Source organism: Sinohyriopsis cumingii, chromosome 18, assembly GCF_028554795.1.
Source record: "Sinohyriopsis cumingii isolate HCF-2022 chromosome 18, ASM2855479v2, whole genome shotgun sequence".
NCBI lineage: Eukaryota > Metazoa > Mollusca > Bivalvia > Unionida > Unionidae > Sinohyriopsis > Sinohyriopsis cumingii.
Genome location: NC_142978.1, coordinates 73278947 through 73301566, shown reverse-complemented (window position 1 = coordinate 73301566; position 22620 = coordinate 73278947). Strand labels below are relative to the sequence as shown.

Genomic DNA, 22620 nt, shown 5'->3' with positions numbered 1-22620 from the left:
TGAATAGTTTTTTTCTGTTTTTATAGTGGAAGTATAGTTTTTCTTTTCTTAAATGAAGTCTGATTTTTAATGGGCACAAAAATCAGGTATGTGATTCCAACCCCAGAAATGCAATAAAATGCAAATGACAAATAAAATTATATTATCATTTTACTTGATAGGAACATTTTTAGAAAATATTAACCAAATAAAATATTTAAGCATCACAATCACTAGCAATGTGAAGTGGAAACTTCACATTAAAAAACACGCACCAAGACAAATTGCTTTTTGAGCTTTCTAAGATATAATTGATATATAATTGATCATCTTGCCTGCCAAATGTGAAAAAATGGCTTTCAAGACCTATTTTAAATATGTTTGTAGCATTTGGGATCCCCATTCCTCATTATTACAGGATAAACTAGAAAAAATTCAAATGCTGGCAGCCATATTTGTTACATCCAGTTTTGACTCCAACTGGAAATACGATCTCATTGTTGCATGAGCTGCCTTGGAATCTCTTAAACCATCACAGAATTGAATAAGCTGTCGTGGAATCCCTTAAACCATCACATAATTTAATAAGCTGCCTTGGAATCCCTTAAACTATCATAGAATTGAAAAAGCTGCCTTGGAATCCCTTAAACCATCACAGAATTGAATAAGCTGTCTTGGAATCCCTTAAACCATCACATAATTGAATAAGCTGCCTTGGAATCCCTTAAACCATCACAGAATTGAATAAGCTGTCTTGGAATCCCTTAAACCATCACATAATTGAATAAGCTGCCTTGGAATCCCTTAAACCATCACAGAATTGAATAAGCTGCCTTGGAATCCCTTAAACCATCACAGAATTGAATAAGTTGTCTTGGAATCCCTTAAACCATTGCAGAATTGAATAAGCTGTCTTGGAATCCCTAAACCATCACATAATTGAATAAGCTGCCTTGGAATCTCTTAAACCATCACAGAATTAAATAAGCTGCCTTGGAATCCCTTAAACCATCACAGAATTGAATAAGCTGTCTTGGAATCCCTTAAACCATCACAGAATTGAATAAGCTGCCTTGGAATCCCTTAAACCATCACAGAATTGAATAAGCTGTTTTGGAAGCTCTTAATAAAGTACAGGTTGTAAAGTAGATTGATACTGTTCGTGCAGAGATTAATAAAAATGCAACAAAATTATCTGTAACAGTAAGACCAGATCAACAAAGAACTAGTAGAAATTGGCAAGAATATTCAAACCTGACTCCTTATGCTTTATTGGATATCAACAAATTTGTGTTTTTCCCTAGAACCATCAAAGCCTCAAATTTGTTTTCCACAACTGTTAGTCATGACTGCTGAATGTTCATGAAACCAAATGATACATTTTCAAAATTAGTACAATCAGTGTGTTTTTCCTTTAGCATTTCACAATGCAGTAATGTTATTTTGATGCAGCACAAAAGTTAAAAAAATCATACACATCCAGGTTTTAACTTTTTGGACCATGAAAGATTCATAAACACTCAGCTTCACTAGATTGAAAAGGGACATGTTAGGGACAATAATTGTTATTTTTAGGGGGACATTATGTGACACAAATATCAGCAATTAGCCATCTAAAAAAAGAAATAATAGTAGCACACATCATCAGAGAAGACATAGAAATAGATTTTACCTAAGTGAAATAATATGGGAGAAATATTTCTCTATATGTAGCTAAAATAGTTGGGCATGAAAGACCTACTGGTTGTGCCCTAGTCCACTGTGAAGTATCTGTAGTTACTTGTATATCCATGGTATTGGACTACATGCTAAACAGCTTATCTCAAGGTAAAGGAATCAATGTTCTTGATATAGAATTATATATGTGTAATATGCTGAAGTTTTGTGTATTAAGGCGTTGATGTATATAGCATTTTGTGAGTGTGGAGCATTAAATTTATGCCCTGTCTGTAGTAACTTTGAGTCAGAAAGGGTTACTTTGATTTTACTCACATTTCAACCTGTCTTTCATTTACTTCATGTAATAAATCAATGAAATGTTGTATTGTTTGATGCATTAGGAAAGATTTTCTTTGTAATTATCCTATGAAAAGACCAGTTTAATTTTGTAAAAATGCAGGAGGCAGACTTATTATTAGACAAAGATATGCTTTGTAAATAGTTGTAACATTTTAACATCAGTTGTGAGTTTAATATCAGATGAATAAGATGGTACTAAATGCAGACTTTCCAAGTTGTTTAATCACCTGTTACCTTACAGCTTCTGAAGACCAGTCTGTACTCAAGTCACATGACATGTCATGTGAGCTGGAGATTGACACCTTGTATTGCCATCACTGTGATATCAAAGCACCAGTCTCAGAACTAAGTGGAAAAAGACATTACTGGAACCATGTCATCTATATGGGCATTCTGATGCTAAAGGTATGTCATGAATTTTCAATTTTGCTTGCCCATCCTTCTTTTGATCGTCATTATTTGCTTGCCCATCCTTCTGACTAGAAAATCTTCACAAAATGCAATTCAGTCTCTTTTTGCCTCTGTAGTATTTTATATTTCCACCTTAAGCTGATGGTTTGAACTATTGGATTGTGTTGTACCATCTGTTATTAGTACATTTTTGAAGTTTCAGCACCTATAGATTCCAATAACTTTGATTTAGAAAAAAAATTAAAGCATTGGCTACATATGTACTTACTCATTAGAATTATGGATTTAGATCTTATGGAAATTTTCGTCTCTTCCCTGGAGAAGAAAAGTATTTCTCTATTAAAGGTTAAACACTCAGACATTAATGTATTTTAAGGTGCAACAGATGCACAAGAGGTGAAAATTAAGTTAAGACTGACTAGAACAATATGGTAGCACACAGAAGGAAACAATAATTCCTGAAGGAAATCTGAGAAGTATTGAAATACTGCTTTTTGTGCCCAGGTCTATAGCAATTACTTTCAAGTGGAGGTGTAATTTGTTCCCTTTTTAATTTGTATGCACACTTTTTTAAATACTTTGATGAAACTTTGCCGAGATAGTCATCATGATTGGACACAGTGTGGCATATCTTACTCAGGTCACAAGCACAAAGATCATCATGATTGGACACAGTGTGGCATATCTTACTCAGGTCACAAGCACAAAGGTCAAGGAGAAATATTGATACTTGTGTGTTTATGGACCAGTTTGTGTGTTACATCTGTAACAGTTTGAACTACTGGAGTATTTAATAAATGTTTACTTCATGATTAACAGTGTGTGATATAGCCGAATGGTCATGGTCATCAGAGCGGAAAATGTAAGCTTAACTTGTTTTGGTTTCTGGTCTGTAACTTTTTAAGTACCAGAGACATTTCAATGAAACTTTACCCACATGTACATCATAACTATATAATATGTTGTATATCATAGCCAGGTCAAAGGTTAAGGTTATTGCAGTGGAAAATGCATTTTCATGACCCATTAATGAGTCAGTTTTGTAACTTTCTAGATTACTGGAGATATGTTCATGATACTTTACCCAAGTACTTTGAATTCACTATTTTTTGTGGGGGTACCAGTTGTATTGAATTTTGTGGTTGTGACAACAAAAGTTTAAGAACTCTGCAACAAGTGACCCTTCAGTAAAAATAGTACGACACATTCCTCAATGTACAAATCTAAGTACTGATGGAATGTTATTGTTTTTCAAAAACATAAACTTTGATGCCCTTATGAATTCCAGGTTATACATCATGACCTGACCCTGACTTCACTAAACATATTTTAAAAAAATCTTCCTCAAACAGAGATTTTTTAATATCTTTCTTATTGCTAAGCTAATGCAGTGATGAAAATTTAGCATTCATTGGGGATTAAATACAGTCATAAAATCTTGAATTTTCCATACAGTTATCTTGCCTTTCCTTTGAGGAAATGAGGGGATTTCCACCAATTTGAGCAATTCTTCAAGCAGTTGTTTCAAGGTTCAAAAGGGGCCCCGAGTGGCCGAGTGGTCTAAAGCGCTCTCCGTTACAGATCACTGCCATCTCACCTCTGTCTGCGTGGGTTCAAGTCTCGGATTCAGCCTATGTGGGTATGTGAGAAAGCTTGCCAGTAGCTTCTCGTGGGTCGGTGGTTCTTTCCGGGTTTTCCCGGGTTCTTCCTCCACCATTAATACTGGCCGCCATGTATAGCCTATCGTGTGCTGAAAAATGGCGTTAAACCCTAAAACAACAACAACAACAAGGTTCAAAAAGTTTCCACATGTTAATTTTAAAATTAAAAGAAGAATTTGCACCTGCATCCTTTCCATGATATTTACTTATTATATTGTCTGAAGCTTCATAAGCAAGACAATATAAAATGTCAACTTGAGGAGAAAATTTGAGAATTTTAATTAAGTTGGGGCTAGATCAATTGCCATATACCACATACAAGGCACTTGCTTAGAAGCCAGCTTATGGTGGTCACAATTGATAATTCTTCATTCTTTGCCTCCAGCCTTTTGCAAACTTGTTAAAAACTATCATTAATGCACACATGTAAATGCCTCCACCATTTTAAAAGTATTATGTACCTTCTGCTGTGATTTTGTTTTTATTCCAAGGTGAAAAAATTAGGTGAAGAATTGAGACTTGAAGGAATGGAAGATCATCTCCATATTGAGTGGTCAACAAACACAGTGAATGCCCTTCAGCAAATTATGTCAGCGATGACCAAAACAAATCAGCGACGTGCATCAGAAGTCCAACTGAAACCAGTCCAACAACTGAATATTCAAGTCCCAGAAATAACATCATCAGCATCATCATCATCATCATCATCACATCTGTTGCAGTTTAATTTCTCCTTACTCCACGTTAAATTTGTCTTGAGCAATGCCAATGTTTTCACCTGTAATGATCATAAAGGTGGGTTCTTGTTTTGTTTTTTTTGTCTTTAAATAAAATCACATTTATATGAAAGTTGTATCTATGCTTGTTTAAGGGCTTCCAAGAAAACATATGCAATACTAAGGTCATACTTTCAGACATAGTCATAATTGGATGTAACAAATATGGTTGTTCGCTTTTTTGGATTATTTAAAGATTGTTGGAAGTATAGCTATACAGAAGTGACCTGTCTGACCTTTCATTAAAATACATAATAGGGTCTTATACATTGAAGGAAAATTTATAGTGGTACTATATGCGTGCAAGATGCACAGAAAAACATTTTTTTCTAGATTATGCAGTACTTTTAAAGGTACTCATGAATATTTGCAGAAATGTCAGATGGATAGGTCATTCTTGTCAGGTTGTCATTTGGAACTTGTCTTTTTGCAGGGGTTGAATTCCACCTCAGACGAAATGACTGATATGTACAAATGTGTGTCAAATGCAGCTACTTCAAAGTCTTCAATAGTGCTATTCACTGAAAAACGTGCAGCACCAAAATCTAGATGTAATAATAAAACACCAATCATTTATCATAAAACTTGACAAAACATTCTTCTTCATGTTAAATATGTAATGATATAAAGAAATTAAACCTAATGAAGGAGTCGTATCAGAAAGCCAAACAAAAGACTGTATCATGACATGGCATCATAAATGACATTGTGAAGCCTTTGCTGCATTGCCTAGACATGAATGATAGATCTTATCCCAGTACACTATGAAACAGAAGAATGTGATTGCAATATACATATCAAAGCAGAAGAAAATGGCATCAGCCAATGTAGGGACACTAATTAACAATTGTTTCCTGATTTTTGCAGTGGGTTTGATGCTGCGTATGGACTCAGCCTCTGTAGACCACCAGTATTCTAATACAACAGCCGTGTTAGAGGGATGTAAAGTAGCCAGCATCACTCAGGATAAACAGGTGCTTGTCAATGAATAATGTGTTCAAAACCTGTATTCACTTTAATTCTCACAATTTCTTCATGATTTTAAAGTTTATTTTACCACACTTGATATCCAGGTATATGAAATGAAACTTTAGATATTTTATTTGCCTTTTGAGTCACCAAAAAGAGTGCATGAATCAAGTCTAAACTTTTTTTTGGAGTCTTTTCAGATGATAAGGGGGAGTCGAAGGTATGAGAAAACTATTGGTAAAAATCTTCATTTCAGGAACAGATATTTTGAAGTTAAGTGTAACTTGGGTTACATCTCATGTAGTTGTTTCACAGATTAAAAATGAAGCTTATTTTAGGTGGTGATTAGTGTATTAGAGATTAGTACAGTGTGTTTTTAATATCATAAATAAAATCACAAATGGTTCTTTAGAGGTATACCTATTGTTCTTTTGAGTTTTAGAAAATTATTCCGAAGTTTTTTTTAAAACCTAGGATGTTTGACAAGTTTCATGACATTCCTCCCATTTGTAAGTTACATAACCTGTTAAGTTACTCTTTCTCCATAGTTCATGCCCATTGTTCGTTCAGCTGATATCCAAAAACCTGTTCTCAGCATCCGAGAAGTTCGCTTGAATTACAAGCAGTCAAATAAGGTAAGCTTTTGAAAGTTGTTTTCTTTCTCATCTTATCAGTCATTTCATTTTTGAAAGTTGTTTTCTTTCTCATCTTATCAGTCATTTAATTTTGAGAGAATATTTGAACAGTGTTTCTAAGGCTTTGTAAACTCTTCACTGTATTATTGAATCAGATAGAGCACCCAAACATAAAATACATCAGGAGTCCTCTAAACGGAACCTGTCATTGTTTCCTAGTAATCCTAGTTTTAACAGGCATAATCCGTTAAATTCATGCCCTATAGGTTGACCCAAACTTCGTGCAGTTCTGCCATAATGGTTCAGGTTCTTTTGTTATGTCATCTGGTTTCATAGTCAAGAGAAGACTCCTGTTAAAGGGAAACATATTTTTAAAAACCTTTTATCATTTGTCAACCCTTCATGATGACCAACAATGGGGTAAGTAGATGTATCTCCCTCCCAGTCTTACTTATTTCTCCTTAGTATGAAAGGGTAATGTATATGAGGACTTGGGAGGAAATGTCCATATTATAATTAGGTAAATATTATTGGAGAAACATATTTTCTTACCAATTCAGACATCAAATGTTCTTCAAAGCTTTCCGTATCATATTTTGGGTACCTGCCTCCATGCCTTCTGCACAGTTATATCCCTGGGAGAGTATGCGCTTTTGCTCAGGCAGTAATTGATGAATGATGGGATTTAGTGCCCATTCCTGCATCAAAAGCTGAATGACATTAATAATGTGTTTATTTGGCATGACAGATCTGGATTTGGTTGTGGAAGGGCTCTTAACGCAATGTGATATGGTTAGAATTAATGAAGAAACATTGTTGTCAAAAATTGGTTTCCCAAAGCCCCTCCATTTTGAATGCCAGCTGTATTCATTTGTTTAGACCATGAAGATTACAGTAAAGTTAATATCATCTCACATATTACAAAGTAATGTGCATGAGGAAGTCTAACTTTCCTATGACTGATATTTTGCAAGATTTATGTGGCACTGCAGAGTTTCTTTGAACTCCATTTAATAAAGTAGATTTCACAAAATTAAGCTATACCTGACTGGTAGCATGAAATAAAGATACTGGACTAATTAACCATGAAATAGCTTAGATTTTTTAACCTTTTATGATAATAAGAAATGAAATCTGTGCAGCAGTCTTCAGTTGGCATGTGGGCATCAGACTGGTTGTAAAAGGGGAAACATGGGAAGCTCAGTACAAATTAAACTTAATAACTTATTGTTAAAGTATTCATTGTTGTCACTGACATGGAATAGGTAACATGAGGTGCCCCTATTTGTAAGTTGTTGTAACAAAGTATTCATTTTTGTCACTGACAAGGAATAGGTAACATGAGGTGTCCCTATTTATAAGTTGTTGTAACAAAGTATTCATTGTTGTCACTGACAAGGAATAGGTAACATGAGGTGTCCCTATTTGTAAGTTGTTGTAACAAAGTATTCATTGTTGTCACTGACAAGGAATAGGTAACATGAGGTGTCCCTATTTGTAAGTTGTTGTAACAAAGTATTCATTGTTGTCACTGACAGGGAATAGGTAACATGAGGTGCCCCTATTTTTAAGTTGTTGTAACAAAGTATTCATGGTGCTAGAAGAAAATAATGCCAATTTTCTTTAAATATGTTATCCAGTATAATACCTTAGGAGTACAAGACCTAATTTGTTCTCCCAGACTAAAATTTTAGCTATGAAATCTTAAAGTTGTCGTAGCTGGAAGGGAGACTGAGTGATCATGCTTTTTGATATAGGGATCACTGCCAAATGCCATATTTACTCAAGTTACATTTTCTGCTCACGTTAGGTAGCATGCTGTTTAGAGACCTTGCCAAAATTTTATATCAAGTCTTGTCTCAATGCATAGATCTGACCTGTCAATCAAATCCACAAATATTGACCAATCGGATAAGAGTGTCCAGTGCTACGGTAACATCCGCTATCTTTTACCCACAAACATATATGTGGTGAGAATACAGCTGCATTATAGACTTTCATGATTTTTGTGATATATTGACAAAGTGGTGCTTCGATGTGCATGGGGAACATGCAATGCAGATGAGAGATATCCGGAAAGGTTGGAAGGAGGCCATTTTATATGTTTTCTGACTCCAAAACGTGATTAGGAAAAGGTGGAACAATGGATCAGAGTGTGTGGTCGACGGCATGAACAGCTTAATATCATCAGAATAAACCAACACAAGGCCGTTTGCTCAAAGGTAATTCAGTTTAGATTTCTTTATGGTAAATAAGTACATATAGTATTGTAGAAAGTAATTTTAATTAAAAAAATATCTATCATGCATTTCGTAATGCTGGTTTATGCAATTGTTGTTGATGTTATTATGGGTTAACCACATTTTTTCAGTACGTCATAGGCTATACATGGCGGCCAGGTTTATCTGGTGGATGAAAAACCTGGGAAGAACCATAGACTCATGGGAAGCTAATAAGAAGCTTTTTCACATACCCACATTGACCCGAGCCTAAGATTGGAACCTATGTGGACTTAGGTGAGATGGCAGTGTCTAGTAAAGGTGAAAGCCTTTGATCACTCAGGCATCCAGGTCACCCTGCAATATTAGTGCTTTAATTATAAGTATACATTTATCCCATACCAGCCCTCTTGATATGTTTATCTTGTATTGAAGGAATTAAAAACAGGTTAATACATCAGGTTATTGTCAGTGCATCTATAATGGAGCATATATTTATGTTATGACTAGGTCATCAATAGGAATTCTTTATTTCAGACTACATTGTCCATACATCTAAATTAAAATATAGATATAAAATGTTTCTTTGCTGATATTATTATAAAATGTCAGATTTAATTTGCTTTTTGATTGTCATATAATGCATTGTTTTGTAAACATACATATTTTTCAGCACTTTATTGGAGGAAATGGACCAACTGAGAATTACCCAGACCCCATTCAAGCTGATGGTTCACGTACTATACCAGCAAGAAAACTTCAAGTGAATAGAGCTTCTTCACAACAAAATGAAACCAGTCAACATAAACGCAATTGCCTGCATTTGGAAGAAAACACAACTACGTAAGGGCCTAGTAACTCACAGAATATGTCTAGCTTTAATGATCTTTTACATATGAAATGTAACAAGTTTAATTTCAGAATGAATTCAGATATTAATCTTAAAGTAAATATGCAAAGCTAACAAGTTAATGAACTGATACTGTTTGAAAAGTGTTTCAGTTATATTGCTTATGATTCACAATCAATTAATATATATATATATATATATATATATATATATATATATATATATATATATATATATATATATATATATATATATATATATATAAACAAACATGAAAATGACTTGTTGACTAACATCATTGTGCATAAGTATTTATTTCTTACAGATTGACAAGTCCATATATGAATAGTGAGTCAGGGGTGTCTTCACAGACTGAAAACCCATGTAAGTATTTTAATCACTTATTCTGAATATTGCATATATGGAATTGCAAAATCTCTGTAAAATTCAGTTAACTTTTGTAACGTTGAAGTCATAAATGGAATGTCTGGTTTAGTTCTTTCCACATACATATCCTCATTTGAATACACAATCACTTCACAAAGTTCACAACTTGTAACCATAAGTTGGCCTTGAATCTTTGCATAGTAACTGTATGTTTTCTTTAATGATACATGCTTGTCCTTCTGTAAATAGAAATCTGGTATATCATTGCACGCTTTTTCAATGGTCATTTTTCTAGCAGAGAAGGGACATTTAATTTCCACAATTCCACATAATCTATTGTGACATTGTTTCCCATCAGGCGAGGCTCCCAAAATGAAAAGTCATTATTAACCACAAAGCCACACTCATGGAAATGCTTAGAAGGATACAATTCAAGATACTTTTCTTTAGCAGTTTTCTTTTGTCTTTTACCATATTCAAGAGCTTTGGCCTTCACATCATTTCTTGAAAATAAACTTTTAATAAGTTTTTCACTGGGTTTAGATTTCATTGATATTACTTTTCCAAAATTAGATGCTATAAGTCTGATTTTTCTCTCAAGAAACCAGTGATCCAATAAGGCCTGATTTCTTGTCTGTACCTCATTGTTACATGGATTTATACACTTTGTGGTCTCATTGAGTGGTTTGAACTCACTTGGTAAACACACTGGAGAAGCCCTTGTCACAGATGTATTACCACAGTCCTGAGTTATTTGTGTAGTTGCTCTCAGGTACTTTGACTGAAAAGAAGAAAATAATTATTTTCTTATTTTTTTCAGGGATATCAGCAATGGATATGTTAGCAGTTGCAGCTGAGAATCAGGATCTAAGGCTCAAATTGTCAAATAGTTCAAGAGAGATACAAGAGCTTCAACTTAAAGTGTCATCAAAAGATGAAGAAATTCAGCATCTGAAGAAAATAATTGCCAAGAAACAAACATTGAGTGTAGCAATTGTGAAGTGTAAAGAAAACACACTGAAAAATTTATTTAAATACTATACAGGAATCACATACATAAGATTTTTAGCTTAATTGGCCTTTCTAGCCCCTATAGAGTTCCAGTCAAATATGGACCAGGACGAAGGGATACAAAAAGCCTTAGCCAGGAAGATGGACTGTTTTTAACAATATGTAGGCTTAGGCATGGTTTTGGTTTAAAAGATTTGGCCACATGGTTTGGACTCTCAGCACAGTCAGCTAGTGTTGTGTTTAACACATAGCTTGATCTTTTGTATTTAAAACTTGGCCAGCTTTCAATTTGGCCACATAGAGATACTATAATAAAAGTGTGCCATCTGAATAAAGGAAAGATGTTCCCACCACCATTATTATTATAGATGGAACTGAAGTTAAAACTCAAATTCCAAGTGCACTTTGCCTGCAGAGATAGTTATATAAGGATTATAAAACTACAACAACTCTAGAGGGGTTGATAGGTTGTGATCCTAATGGTTAAGTAGTGTATGTTTCAGAATTATTTACAGGATCAGTTTCGGATAAATCTATCACAGAACAATCTGGTTTTTATGATATACTTAAAACATTAAAATCAATGGGTTATATTAAAGAAGGAGATGCCATTATAGTAGACAAAGGTTTTAACATTGCAAAAGAAATAAATGAACTTGGTTTGAAAATAAACATTCCACCATTTGCATCGGCAAGTAGGCAGATGACATCTTCTGAGACACTTTTGACAAACAAAATTGCTAAATATAGGGTACATATAGAATGTCTCATATGTAAAGTTAAAATGTACAAACTTTTATCACACTATATTCCTACATCTTTGTTTCAAAAGGCCAACAAAATATGGACAGTGTGTTGTCTTCTAACACTTTTTTAAGACATATTTAAGGATGAACACTATGATTGGATAGAACCTCATACGATAATATTGACCCGATCTGCATGTCTTGATTCTTTTGGAATGTTTGGTACATTTCTGCACACTAGGGGTGTTCCCTTCAGACTAGAGAGATGAGACATGTCCTTATTACATGTTCTATTTGATGACATTGTACATTTTTCTATTACATATCAATTCAAGTATGTTACATCAGCATGATGAATAAAAACAAAGTATTAAAGCTTTATTGTTTGTTGTGTTTATTTTAATCTGGAAGTAAGAAATAGTTAACTCTATGTTCCATCTACAATAAGATTTTAAACAAGTATTTCTATTAGTAAATAATTTGTATTTTAGATTCATACTTTTTGTTTATATCTGTTTGGCAAAACACTGGCTTTCTTTTCCTACTCTCTGTCAGTCTAGCAACCATGACATGGTTAAGTTGCACTGGTTTTATTTTCGATTGTTGAGGTATGCTTGTGTAGCTCAACTGGTCACGAACAGTGGTGTAGTTATGTACAGTAGTTTGAAACCCTGTAGGGACTTAATTAGCCCCACTACATAAGAGCAATGCCCACTGACCCTGCAACAATACATTTTTCAGATATCATACATATTAATTAGTCAAATAAATGTTATCTGTGCATATATCTTAAACATACTGCTTACACCGCTCTGTGAAATGCCAGAGTAAGTGTTTATACATTATTAATTAGGTTTATAAACAACATGTGTCATAGTTACAATTTTGATAACTGCAATTAGTAAATCCTCCCAGTAACATCAATAAAAATAAAACATGTCAGGTACTGTGTTTTTGGTTTGTCTTTAGTTTTGCTGCCTGAGATTCTTAACATATGTGAGCTTAGTTTTCTAGTATACTGTATGTCAGGATGGTCATGCAAGTGAATTTACTCATCTGAATTTACTTATCTGAAAATAATTATTAATTTTTCTAAAAATGAATAGTAATATAGTTTATGCAAAGTCTATTCAATCCCAACTAATGAAGGCTTTGCACCTTAAATGTCATCAAAAAGCTTCCAGAGGTCATCCATATATGACACTGTACACCAAGGGGGATCAAACAAGTAGGATGATGGGGGTTGGGGTATTTAAAAAATGTGATGTCACAAAACCAACACCAATGCCATCTACCAGAGAAATAATTCAGAATGCAGTGTTGTATTGTTTTTCTAATGCAAAGGGATTTCAAACCAATTTTAATTTTGACAATTTTTATTGGTTGGGGGTGTCAAAGTGTTGTGATGTCATACAAGTGGGATGAGTTTTTATGATTAGGCTGGGTGTGGGGTACAAAAAAAAACACCCAAATTATATGATGTCATATATGGATGACCCTAGACTAAAATTATTGATCACTGTGGACATTTACAAAGGTGGCCGGGTGCTAAATTGATTCAAGAGAAAAGGACCTAGGGTGAAATCAACAGCTGACATGATAATATGATTTTTATTTTCAACAGCTGCAGCTTTCATTGTGAGATTACAGCATGCTAAAACCTTTTGGTTGACCTCATCCAAATATATCCATTTACATAATTTAACATTTGTTTTTGCTGAATGTACTTCTCGAACAGTGTGTATATAATGACTTTCTAAAGGAATATGGATGTATTTGGATCCAAATAAAGTGAATACTTGCCATTTTAAAGTATGTGCAATCAAATTGTAAAAAATAAAACACATTACTTAAATAGTCGGTACTGAATGCCAACATGACCTGTATGACTTAACAGTTGCCATTACTTCAGGGTATTAAACAGTTCAGATATTAAAAATAGTTCATAAAAAAATACAAAACATTAAATCTTACCCCGCTTTGCATGAACAGTATGTATCTTCACACTTTTCCTCGTAATTTCAATGTGTAGATGGTGCAGAGGCTGGTTCTTCATAGATCGCTGCATCTCGCTTCTATGCAAATCTTATTTTCTAACTTCAAAACTTCGATCTCAAATTAATATCCTTGCTTAAAGTAGTTCAAACCCTTCTGCAACACTTTACTGGAAAGTTTCTCTTAATCAGGAAGGTATTTAAGTGAAATGTTATCGGGGATACATAAGAGAGAATCTGACATGGTGCCTATATTCTGCAATGATTCAGCCATTTTAATGGAAAGCTTAGGGTTTGCAGCAACAGCTCTAACAGGGCGGGGCTTATCTAGTCATTTTGGATCTATGCATGCTGTATGAGTTATAGGAGTTTTTTATGTAAATGTAGTATGCTACATCTATATTTTAAACTATTTCTTGCTCTTTTCTGTCTGAGTTATAACTTTATTAGAGCAACAACTTCATTGTATGTTATACATCTTGGCACCATTTTGTCACTAGTATGTGTATTCAATGATGTGTTCTTGACCTCTTGTATTCTTCGATCAGTGACTGTATAAATTACACATCATTTAATTTAGACCTGGTGGGACCAATAACAGCACAAGAACAACCGGCTACCATCCAAGGTCATTTGGCAGCTTCTTGTCAATGTGGCACTACAGCTCACACTGCTGGGAAAATTATTTCCCAATAGCTGTATCTAGGGATATGGAGTTATTGCTTAGTCAGGCTATATCAAGGAGTTAGTTGCAGCCTCACATATCTTAGAGGACTGGAGATGGTCCTTCTCTGGGCTAAGAGGATATAACTCCCTCCACCTCTGACCTAGTCTCCTAAAGTATTATGACTGGCTAACATCTTTGAAGAAGAAACAAACGTTAGGAGTAAAATATGTTTCTTCAATAATACTTACCTAATCATAATACAGATATACCCTTCCAACATACCCACAGTCACAGCCTACAGACAGAGTGTATATTCCACCCCAATAGTAATACCTGAAATATAAACAGGATTTGGTGCCAGACTTTATATCTTAGAGGGATATCAATTAACTGATTCCCACCTATGTGGGCAGAAAACTAATAGTTTTCATAGCTAAACCTTTAGCTTGAGAGGGCTAGATTTGCAAAGTAGTAGTTGTTCTCCTAAGGTAGTATGATCAAGCAAGTATTTTTGAAGAACATACTTTACTCCAAAAATTGATTTCTTGAACAAGAAAATGTTGGCATTATTTTTGAAAATTATTTTACTTAAAAAATTGTATACTTATAAAGAGAATACAGAAATAATGCTGTTGTTAAGATTCCATTAGGACTGCATTATGGAATTAGTAGAACTCATTTTAGGAAAGGTTATCACAGAAAAGACAGTAGATGTATAGATTTTTCTAATGTTAGGTTGGTTCTTTCTTGTAGGAAGCCAATGTACAGGTGGTAAAAGAGGTATCCTGTGAGTGGACAACAGCACATCACATGTGTGTAATACAGATACTTCAAGATCTTAAACAGCTCACCAGCAAACTAGGTACATTATTTTTTGTCGAACTTGCATTAGCAGATATGCAGATTTATCGTTTTTTTTTTCTGACTGCAGATGCAGTGACTGCAGCATCTACATTAAGATTAATTGTAAATGTTTCTGAGATTTATTTACAGGTAGGATCCAGTATGGAGCAGTTCACATGAGAAACAGTGTTCACAGAACCTTCCTTTTTGTACCCTTAATATGTAATATGGGTGGATATAACTATAGCCATGTCCATCTGTCTGTCTGTCCTGAAACATTTTAGCTTTTAACATAATTCTCAAACCAGTTATGATATAGCTATGAAACTTGCTACATACATTGAACTACTAAATTCCAGATATGCCTTTTGCTATTTCCAATTCTTCAGTTTAAATTTTCTTTTTTTTTTCTTTTCATCCATTCATCCATTTTCCACACTTTGTGTCCATGGCACAAGCCCAAAATCATGTCTCTGTGAAGCATGGTTCATATATTGGGCTAATAGTCCAAATATTTTGCTTTTCTCAGTTCTCCAGTTTCAGTATTTGTAACATTTTCAGCTGTGTTTGCATCCATCCAGTATTCACACATTTGTTTCTGGAGCCTAACTCCAAAACCTCAAGATATCTGTGTCAAATTTGGTTCACATTTAACCAATGGTGTAGTTGTGCTTCTTTTTTTACTATTTAAAGTTCCTCAGTTTTAGTATCATTTTTTTTATGTTTGTCTTTCCATCCAGCCACCCATTCGTTATCCACACTTTAGTTTCTGGGGCAAAACTGTGAAACCATTTAAGCTACAGTGGAACCCCGCTATAACGCGCCCTGATTTAACGCGAATTTGGACATAACGCAGTTGTGGCGTGGCTCCCGAAATTTTGTATATTCGCACATGAAAAAAATAATAATTTCCAAGTACATGAAATAGTGTATAAATAAATTAGTATAATTATGGAGAGGAGATCGCGTATGGATTCCAATATAATATGATCGTGGCGTGGTTCCTGAAATAGGGTGTTAAACGTTTATTATCATTTTGGGGGAAGAGTTTGCATATCAATTTTAATATAATACGATCATGGCGTAGCTTCTGAAATTTAACAATATCACCAGGTACTTAAAGTGTTATGCCAAAAATAAACATCATCGGAATGTTACTTATTACTGATCCAGTAAAAAAAAGCCGCCAGCATTTTTGCTGGGCTTGGTGGTGTTATTAGACGCAACCAGTTGACCAGTAAATAATGTCCGCTTTATTAGCTGGAAAATGAAAGGGTATGAAATTGTACATGCGTTCAGCTTTAAAAAAATATATAAAAGTAATTCGTGACGTTTGCAGGCCTACTGCACTTAGTTCTCGGGTTTTACATGTGCACGGGGTTGGCTTATGAACTTGGAGCAGAGGGATGGTCAGTGAAGGCCAAAAGGTCAGGAGATGTTACTCCATCATTCCACAGTTAATGAAAATACAGTGTCTCTCACTGTCTATCACTTAACAAACCCATTCAAAATATTTCCACTAAACTTGGTTTACTTGTCAAGCATGTTGTGTACATGAACCTTATACATGGGCTTTTTTGCATTCAACAGTTCTTATGTAACATGGAAACAATTTATAATACAAGTAGTAAAGAAGCTGAGAGTGCTACATTTCTAGACACTGGCATAAAGAGTATAAAATTACGGGTACTGGGCCTTCCTCAATCCCTACACCACACAAGCAATACCTGTAGTTTTGCTTGTTGTTATTGTTTTTCTCTTGTTGTTTTATGCCATTTTTCATGTTATGATATGTTATGCATGACATAACAAACCCCTGTGTGGGTAAATTACCCATATTGAAACAGACGAGACCATTTTTACCCCATTTGCTCTTGTGAGTCGATTCGAAAAATTGCAGCCAAATCAGTATTGAGAATACTGCACAATAATTTCATGGGCTTATTTGGACAAAGCAGAATCACATAAAGTGATATGTTCACATGTTATAATATCAAAAATATTAAACTTCACACACTATAGGCAAAGTCTACCAACTATGTGATAAATAAAAATTATGATATGAATATGTTAACATAAATAACACAGTAGCCATGTGATAAATTCTTTTATCATACCTTTGTCTGCAGTGTGTTTAATTTGTTGCTCAACTGCATGTACAGGCACTTTCTTATTGTAAACTGGGGGTGAATTTTCTGATTTGAATTAACTCATACCTCATATGATATTTGCTGCATTCAATCTAAGTTGCATTAATCTCTTTTTTTTCTTAAATCTTGAAATATACACATTTTACTGCTCATGCCTTGGAATAGTATCCAATAAAACTCACCAGCATAAGTATAAAAGCCACCAGCAAATTCATGAAACTGACAGGAAAATAACCTTTGTCTGTTTTAGTCAAAGACAGTGTCAGCACAGACCCAGCATTACAACCACTGACAACATCCAAACCTGTCAGAAAGGAGGGATCCATTTCCATATCTGTAAACCTCATTGTGGGGACACCAATCTCTTTGACACTCCACCTATCTTCACAACACAGGTAGAAGTTCATGAGTAGGAATGCAGTTTTGTTCTTAAAATTCAGGTATGGTCCCATTATATCAGACCATGCTAATCAGGTATTTTTATTCTTTGGACTACATTAAAATCTAGCATTTGTTATTCTTTTATATGAATTATGATAAGAAAATAGAATTGTAATTTACATGAGCAGTCTGTTGTGTTATCTGTTTGGAACATACAAGGGTTGATCAAACAGTTCTATAGCAAATGCAATATCTTCTAAATAAAGAAACCCAGTGTCATAAAAATTTGCCTGTCTGTAATGGATGATGACTCATTTTGAGGCATGATACCATTTTTGAGTTAATGACATCACAGGTTTACCAATGTCGTCTTTTTCTAGATGTAGATGCAGTATGGAAATTGAGTCCATTTTCAAAAAGAGAGCGATTAGAAATTACACAGATAAAGGCTGCATGGGACACTGTTAATGGATCTAAAGCACTTGTAATATCTGGAGTCTAAGATGGATGAAACATTTAAGTGATGGTTGGGAGACTACTATAAATGGTATATGAAACAATAGGCGAAGAACATTGGTTTCAAAAGAAATAGTAAATTCTGTGGAAATATATGTTATATGTGAAGAAAGACAGACATGTTACTTTCTAAGAGGTAGCAAATAGTTTTGATATTTCATATAAAAATGGAGAGGAAATTCTGACCAAGACATTAGGAATGCAGTAGTTTTGCCAAGATAGCTTGATAAAGTGCAAATGGCTTTATAGGTAAAGATCTGCAGGAAATGTTTATACAGGTACAGATCAGAAGGCTTTAGTTTCTTAAATAACCTCATTGCATGAGATGAAACTTGGATACACTATAATAAATACGTAGTAAAAAATAAAGCAGCTCAATGAAACACAATGTTTCTATCACTAATAAAAGTATGTCTTTCCAAATCTACTGGAAAGGTATGTGATTTAAGTTCTTCAACCCACAAGAAAATATTTGTAATGACATGGTTCCAGAGAACACAGTGAATGGACATTACTGTGCCACATTATTCAGTTATAATTTATGTGAGGATTTTGATCAACTGAAGTATGGTTTCATTTTTCATCAGAATAACACCCCTGAATCAAATGCAAGTTTGTTGTTATTCTTGTTTTTGGTTTTTATGCCATTTTTCAGTGCATGGTACACTATGTATAGCAGCCAGAATAACTCAAGGAAAAACATGTGAAAAACCTGGTAAGTACCACTTACCCATGGGAAGCTATGGGCAAGCTTTCTCACATAACTGCACATGCCACACTAAAGATTTTAACCCACATTGACAGAGGTGAGATGTCAGTGAAGATCAGTAAAGGTGAGCACTTCAGACCACCTGGGGGCCCTTTAAGTTTGTAATACAAACCTTACAAAAACTTGGCACTGAAGCTCAAAGTCACCAACCATACAGCCCATATTTAGTTCCTTGTTACTTCTGTTATTTTTACAAAAGGGATTGATTTGTTACAGGAAAACCATTATGCCACCAATTGAGGAATTAAGTGTTGCAATGATCAGGTTTCTACAGATGCCTTCATGTGACAGGCTGTTTGCATTTATGCATGACATGGATCACAAGATGGGAGAAGTGCATTAAGTTGGAAGGAAGTTTCTTTGAAAAGACAACTAAAATTATTGCAAACAGTGAAAGTACTTTATTTACAGTGTTGGTTAATTTTCATCAACCCTTGTATGTCACTGATTCATCATTTCATAAACATGTATCATATTTTCAATATTATACATGTTATGTCTAATATCTTGTTGCAACACAGTATATAATTTTATCTTGTTTTGAGGTAACTGTACATTGCTAATTATCCACCCAAGATGGACAGTTCATCATTTAACCTCAAACTATTTATTTTTCTATGTTTGTCATGCTCATTTACATTTCCTTGTCAGAGTGACACTTAGAGCTGCAAGCTTCCTCATGACCTGGAGTCCTACAGTTGTTCTTTTGGAAATAGATAAGCTTGACATTGACTGTGATCAACATAGGATCTTTACTTTTGAGGTGAGGAAACTATGGGATATTGATACATTTTTAGATCTTAAACATTTTTTTGTATCTAGATAGTGGGGAAAAGTAAGCGTGCCATGTTTTGTTTGCATTTCACGTGTACCATATATACTCATATATAAAACGAATCCAACTGCAGATTGCAGAGACTCAGATCTGCTGTTGCATAATGTACCAGCAGATCTGGGTCCATGCAGTTTGTTAGGAGTCATCAGTAAAACAAACAACATAGACCTTAATCTGCAGGCACATTATGCAACAGCAGATGGGGATCTTTGTTGTTGGCATTTTGACTTGACTCGACTTATAAGCATCTACACATGGTATATTTATTTGAACCACATAAAACCAATTACCATGCTTTGTTTGTCCATGTAATATGAATAGCTCACTTTCCCTTTGAATCTGACAGCTTAATAATCTTAGAATGAAGACTGGAACTGTTTCATGTAGTTGTATCAGGCTTATGATGTTAATGCATGGTTTCCTAATGCATATATAAATAGTATCCATACATTAATGACAGATTAGTGATGTTAATGCATGGTTCCCTAATGCATATATAAATGTGATTATCCATACATTAATGACAGATTAGTGATGTCAATACATGGTTCCCTAATGCATTTATAAATATGATTATCTATACATTAATGACAGATTAGTGATGTTAATGCATGGTTCCCTAATGTATATATAAATATGATTATCCATACATTCATGACAGATTAGTGATGTTAATTCATGGTTCCCTAATGCATATATAAATATGATTATCCATACATTCATGACAGATTATTGATGTTAATTCATGGTTCCCTAATGCATTTATAAATATGATTATCCATACATTAATGACAGATTAGTGATGTTAATACATGGTTCCCTAATGCATTTATAAATATGATTATCCATGCATTAATGACAGATTAGTGATGTTAATACATGGTTCCCTAATGCATTTATAAATATGATTATCCATGCATTAATGACAGATTAGTGATGTTAATGCATGGTTACCTAATGCATATATAAATATGATTATCCATGCATTAATGACAGATTACTGAAAATGCAAAACAAGAAGGAGGAAAGAAAAGTTATATGTGATACAGTAATGTCTGATATAAAAAAATAACAAAATCAAAACTTCATATACATTATTATTGCAGCATTTCCTTTTAAGCTGTAAATAAAGCAAAAAGCTCTGTACACAGAAGGCATGATACACTAAAAAAAGCAATTCTAAATTACTACTACTATTACTAATACAACTTCAGTGTGACTAAGCTTTTTACATTAATTCCATACTTAAGTCTGCCCTTAATGAATATATTCTGCATTTCTAGAAAATTTATACTGGAGCCATAGAAATAGCATAAAATAATGTACCTAGAATTTCAATGGTATTTTTGCATATTTCATTCCCCAATATGGAATATTTTATTTATTAAAAATATTTAGAATGAAGTATTAGCCAAAAATTGACATCCATCACTACTTTTCCATAATTTATCCCCAAAAGATTAATGATGCTTAGTGCTATCTTCAATGTATTCATTATCTGTGATCATTATCTCCTGCATGTGGAACACTTCAGTAATTAAATATTGTTTCCTTTCTAGTAATTTGATATAGTATCTGTCCTCTTGTGTCTTTGCAATTTTAGCAACACTTTAAACATGTTAATATGCCATGGAAACTGGAGCTAAGTGCCTTTCCCAAAGACACACCCAAACAGTTAACCCAGGCTGGGTTTTTTCGGGTGGGTATCAAACCCACTCCCTTGGATTATGCTAAATAGGCTGCCATGGTTTCCCTTGTAGCTTGCATTTCAAACTGAGACAAGCCTGATACATAAATGTTGCATACATTGCCCAAGTTACTTCTGTTCAGCTGCAGTGACTGTAAATCAAGCAAGTCATATAATAGGTGATATAAAGCATGTCGTAGACAGTAACCCATTTTCTGCATGTATGCATTAATTGGGTTAATTTTTTAGAGTAATGTGCAATGTATCTTCCTTGTCATACAGCATCATGTAGATATTATTATGGCAGTACCTGTCTTTAAAGTACAGTCAAAGTGTCAATAGTGTCACTCATGGTAAATAGCAAACATATGTCATTTGTACATGGGTTTACCTTTTAAAGTTGATTTTTGAACCAAAGCCATTCATTGAATATCATTATATTATTATTATTATTATTATTATTATAACATTATCAAGATTGTTTTATGCGCACTATACAACAAAATTATTTTCAAGATCGCTCAGACATGTTTTGAATACTGAATTACTCCTAACCTTTTTGAAAAGGGATGTAACTCATATTTCTTTTTAAAAAATGAACAGTTTTATTCAGATAGCTTTAATTCTAGATAAATAGGTGAAGATATCTAACTATACTTGTCACACTGGCACAAAAGGTGACTTACATTTCTGCTGTGATAACACAATTACTTTTCCTGCCCTCCAGCAAATGAACTGCTTTGATCCTCTCCTGTAATAAGTAAAACCACCTTGCTTTGGAAGCTGACTTGTTGACACCATGGAGTTTGACTGATAGTATGAATGGAGTACATTAAATGTAAATGAGATATGAAACACTTAAACATTGATTCACATGATTTGTCTTTATCTAAAAATGTCTTGCTCATCAAACAAAAGAATTGTTGAATTTTCATACTTGGAGCAGTCACTGCTGATACGCTTCAGAGACCATTTAAAGCATGTTGAAACCATCATTTGGTTAGGAAACTCCTGGCTGCTGTGTGCAGAAGGCATGTGTCCATTAAATACAGGGCATTTATATATAAAATATGTCAGGGAAATTAAAATGGCCATTGTGACCATTTGAATGCAGA

At 34.1% G+C, this 22620-nt stretch overlaps 2 protein-coding genes across 8 annotated transcripts in view; both read left to right on the top strand.

The window, feature by feature from the left end:
• LOC149776973 (protein hobbit-like) overlaps positions 1 to 22620 on the top strand; it is a 210728-nt gene that overhangs the window by 43630 nt on the left and 144478 nt on the right. For all 7 annotated transcript variants that reach the window (XM_089941697.1, XM_089941696.1, XM_089941695.1 and 4 more), the window contains exons 15-21: positions 2240 to 2403; positions 4562 to 4865; positions 5714 to 5820; positions 6364 to 6450; positions 15078 to 15186; positions 17568 to 17712; positions 19635 to 19746. In XM_089941697.1, the coding sequence (XP_089797823.1) occupies positions 2240 to 2403; positions 4562 to 4865; positions 5714 to 5820; positions 6364 to 6450; positions 15078 to 15186; positions 17568 to 17712; positions 19635 to 19746 (1028 nt within the window). The remainder of the gene's footprint in view (positions 1 to 2239; positions 2404 to 4561; positions 4866 to 5713; positions 5821 to 6363; positions 6451 to 15077; positions 15187 to 17567; positions 17713 to 19634; positions 19747 to 22620) is intronic.
• On the top strand, positions 9283 to 11929 carry LOC149776974 (uncharacterized). Its single transcript, XM_089941701.1, has 3 exons — positions 9283 to 9512; positions 9845 to 9903; positions 10727 to 11929. The coding sequence occupies exons 1-3, from the start codon at positions 9310 to 9312 to the stop codon at positions 10978 to 10980; spliced, it is 516 nt and encodes a 171-aa protein (XP_089797827.1). The 5' UTR covers positions 9283 to 9309; the 3' UTR covers positions 10981 to 11929.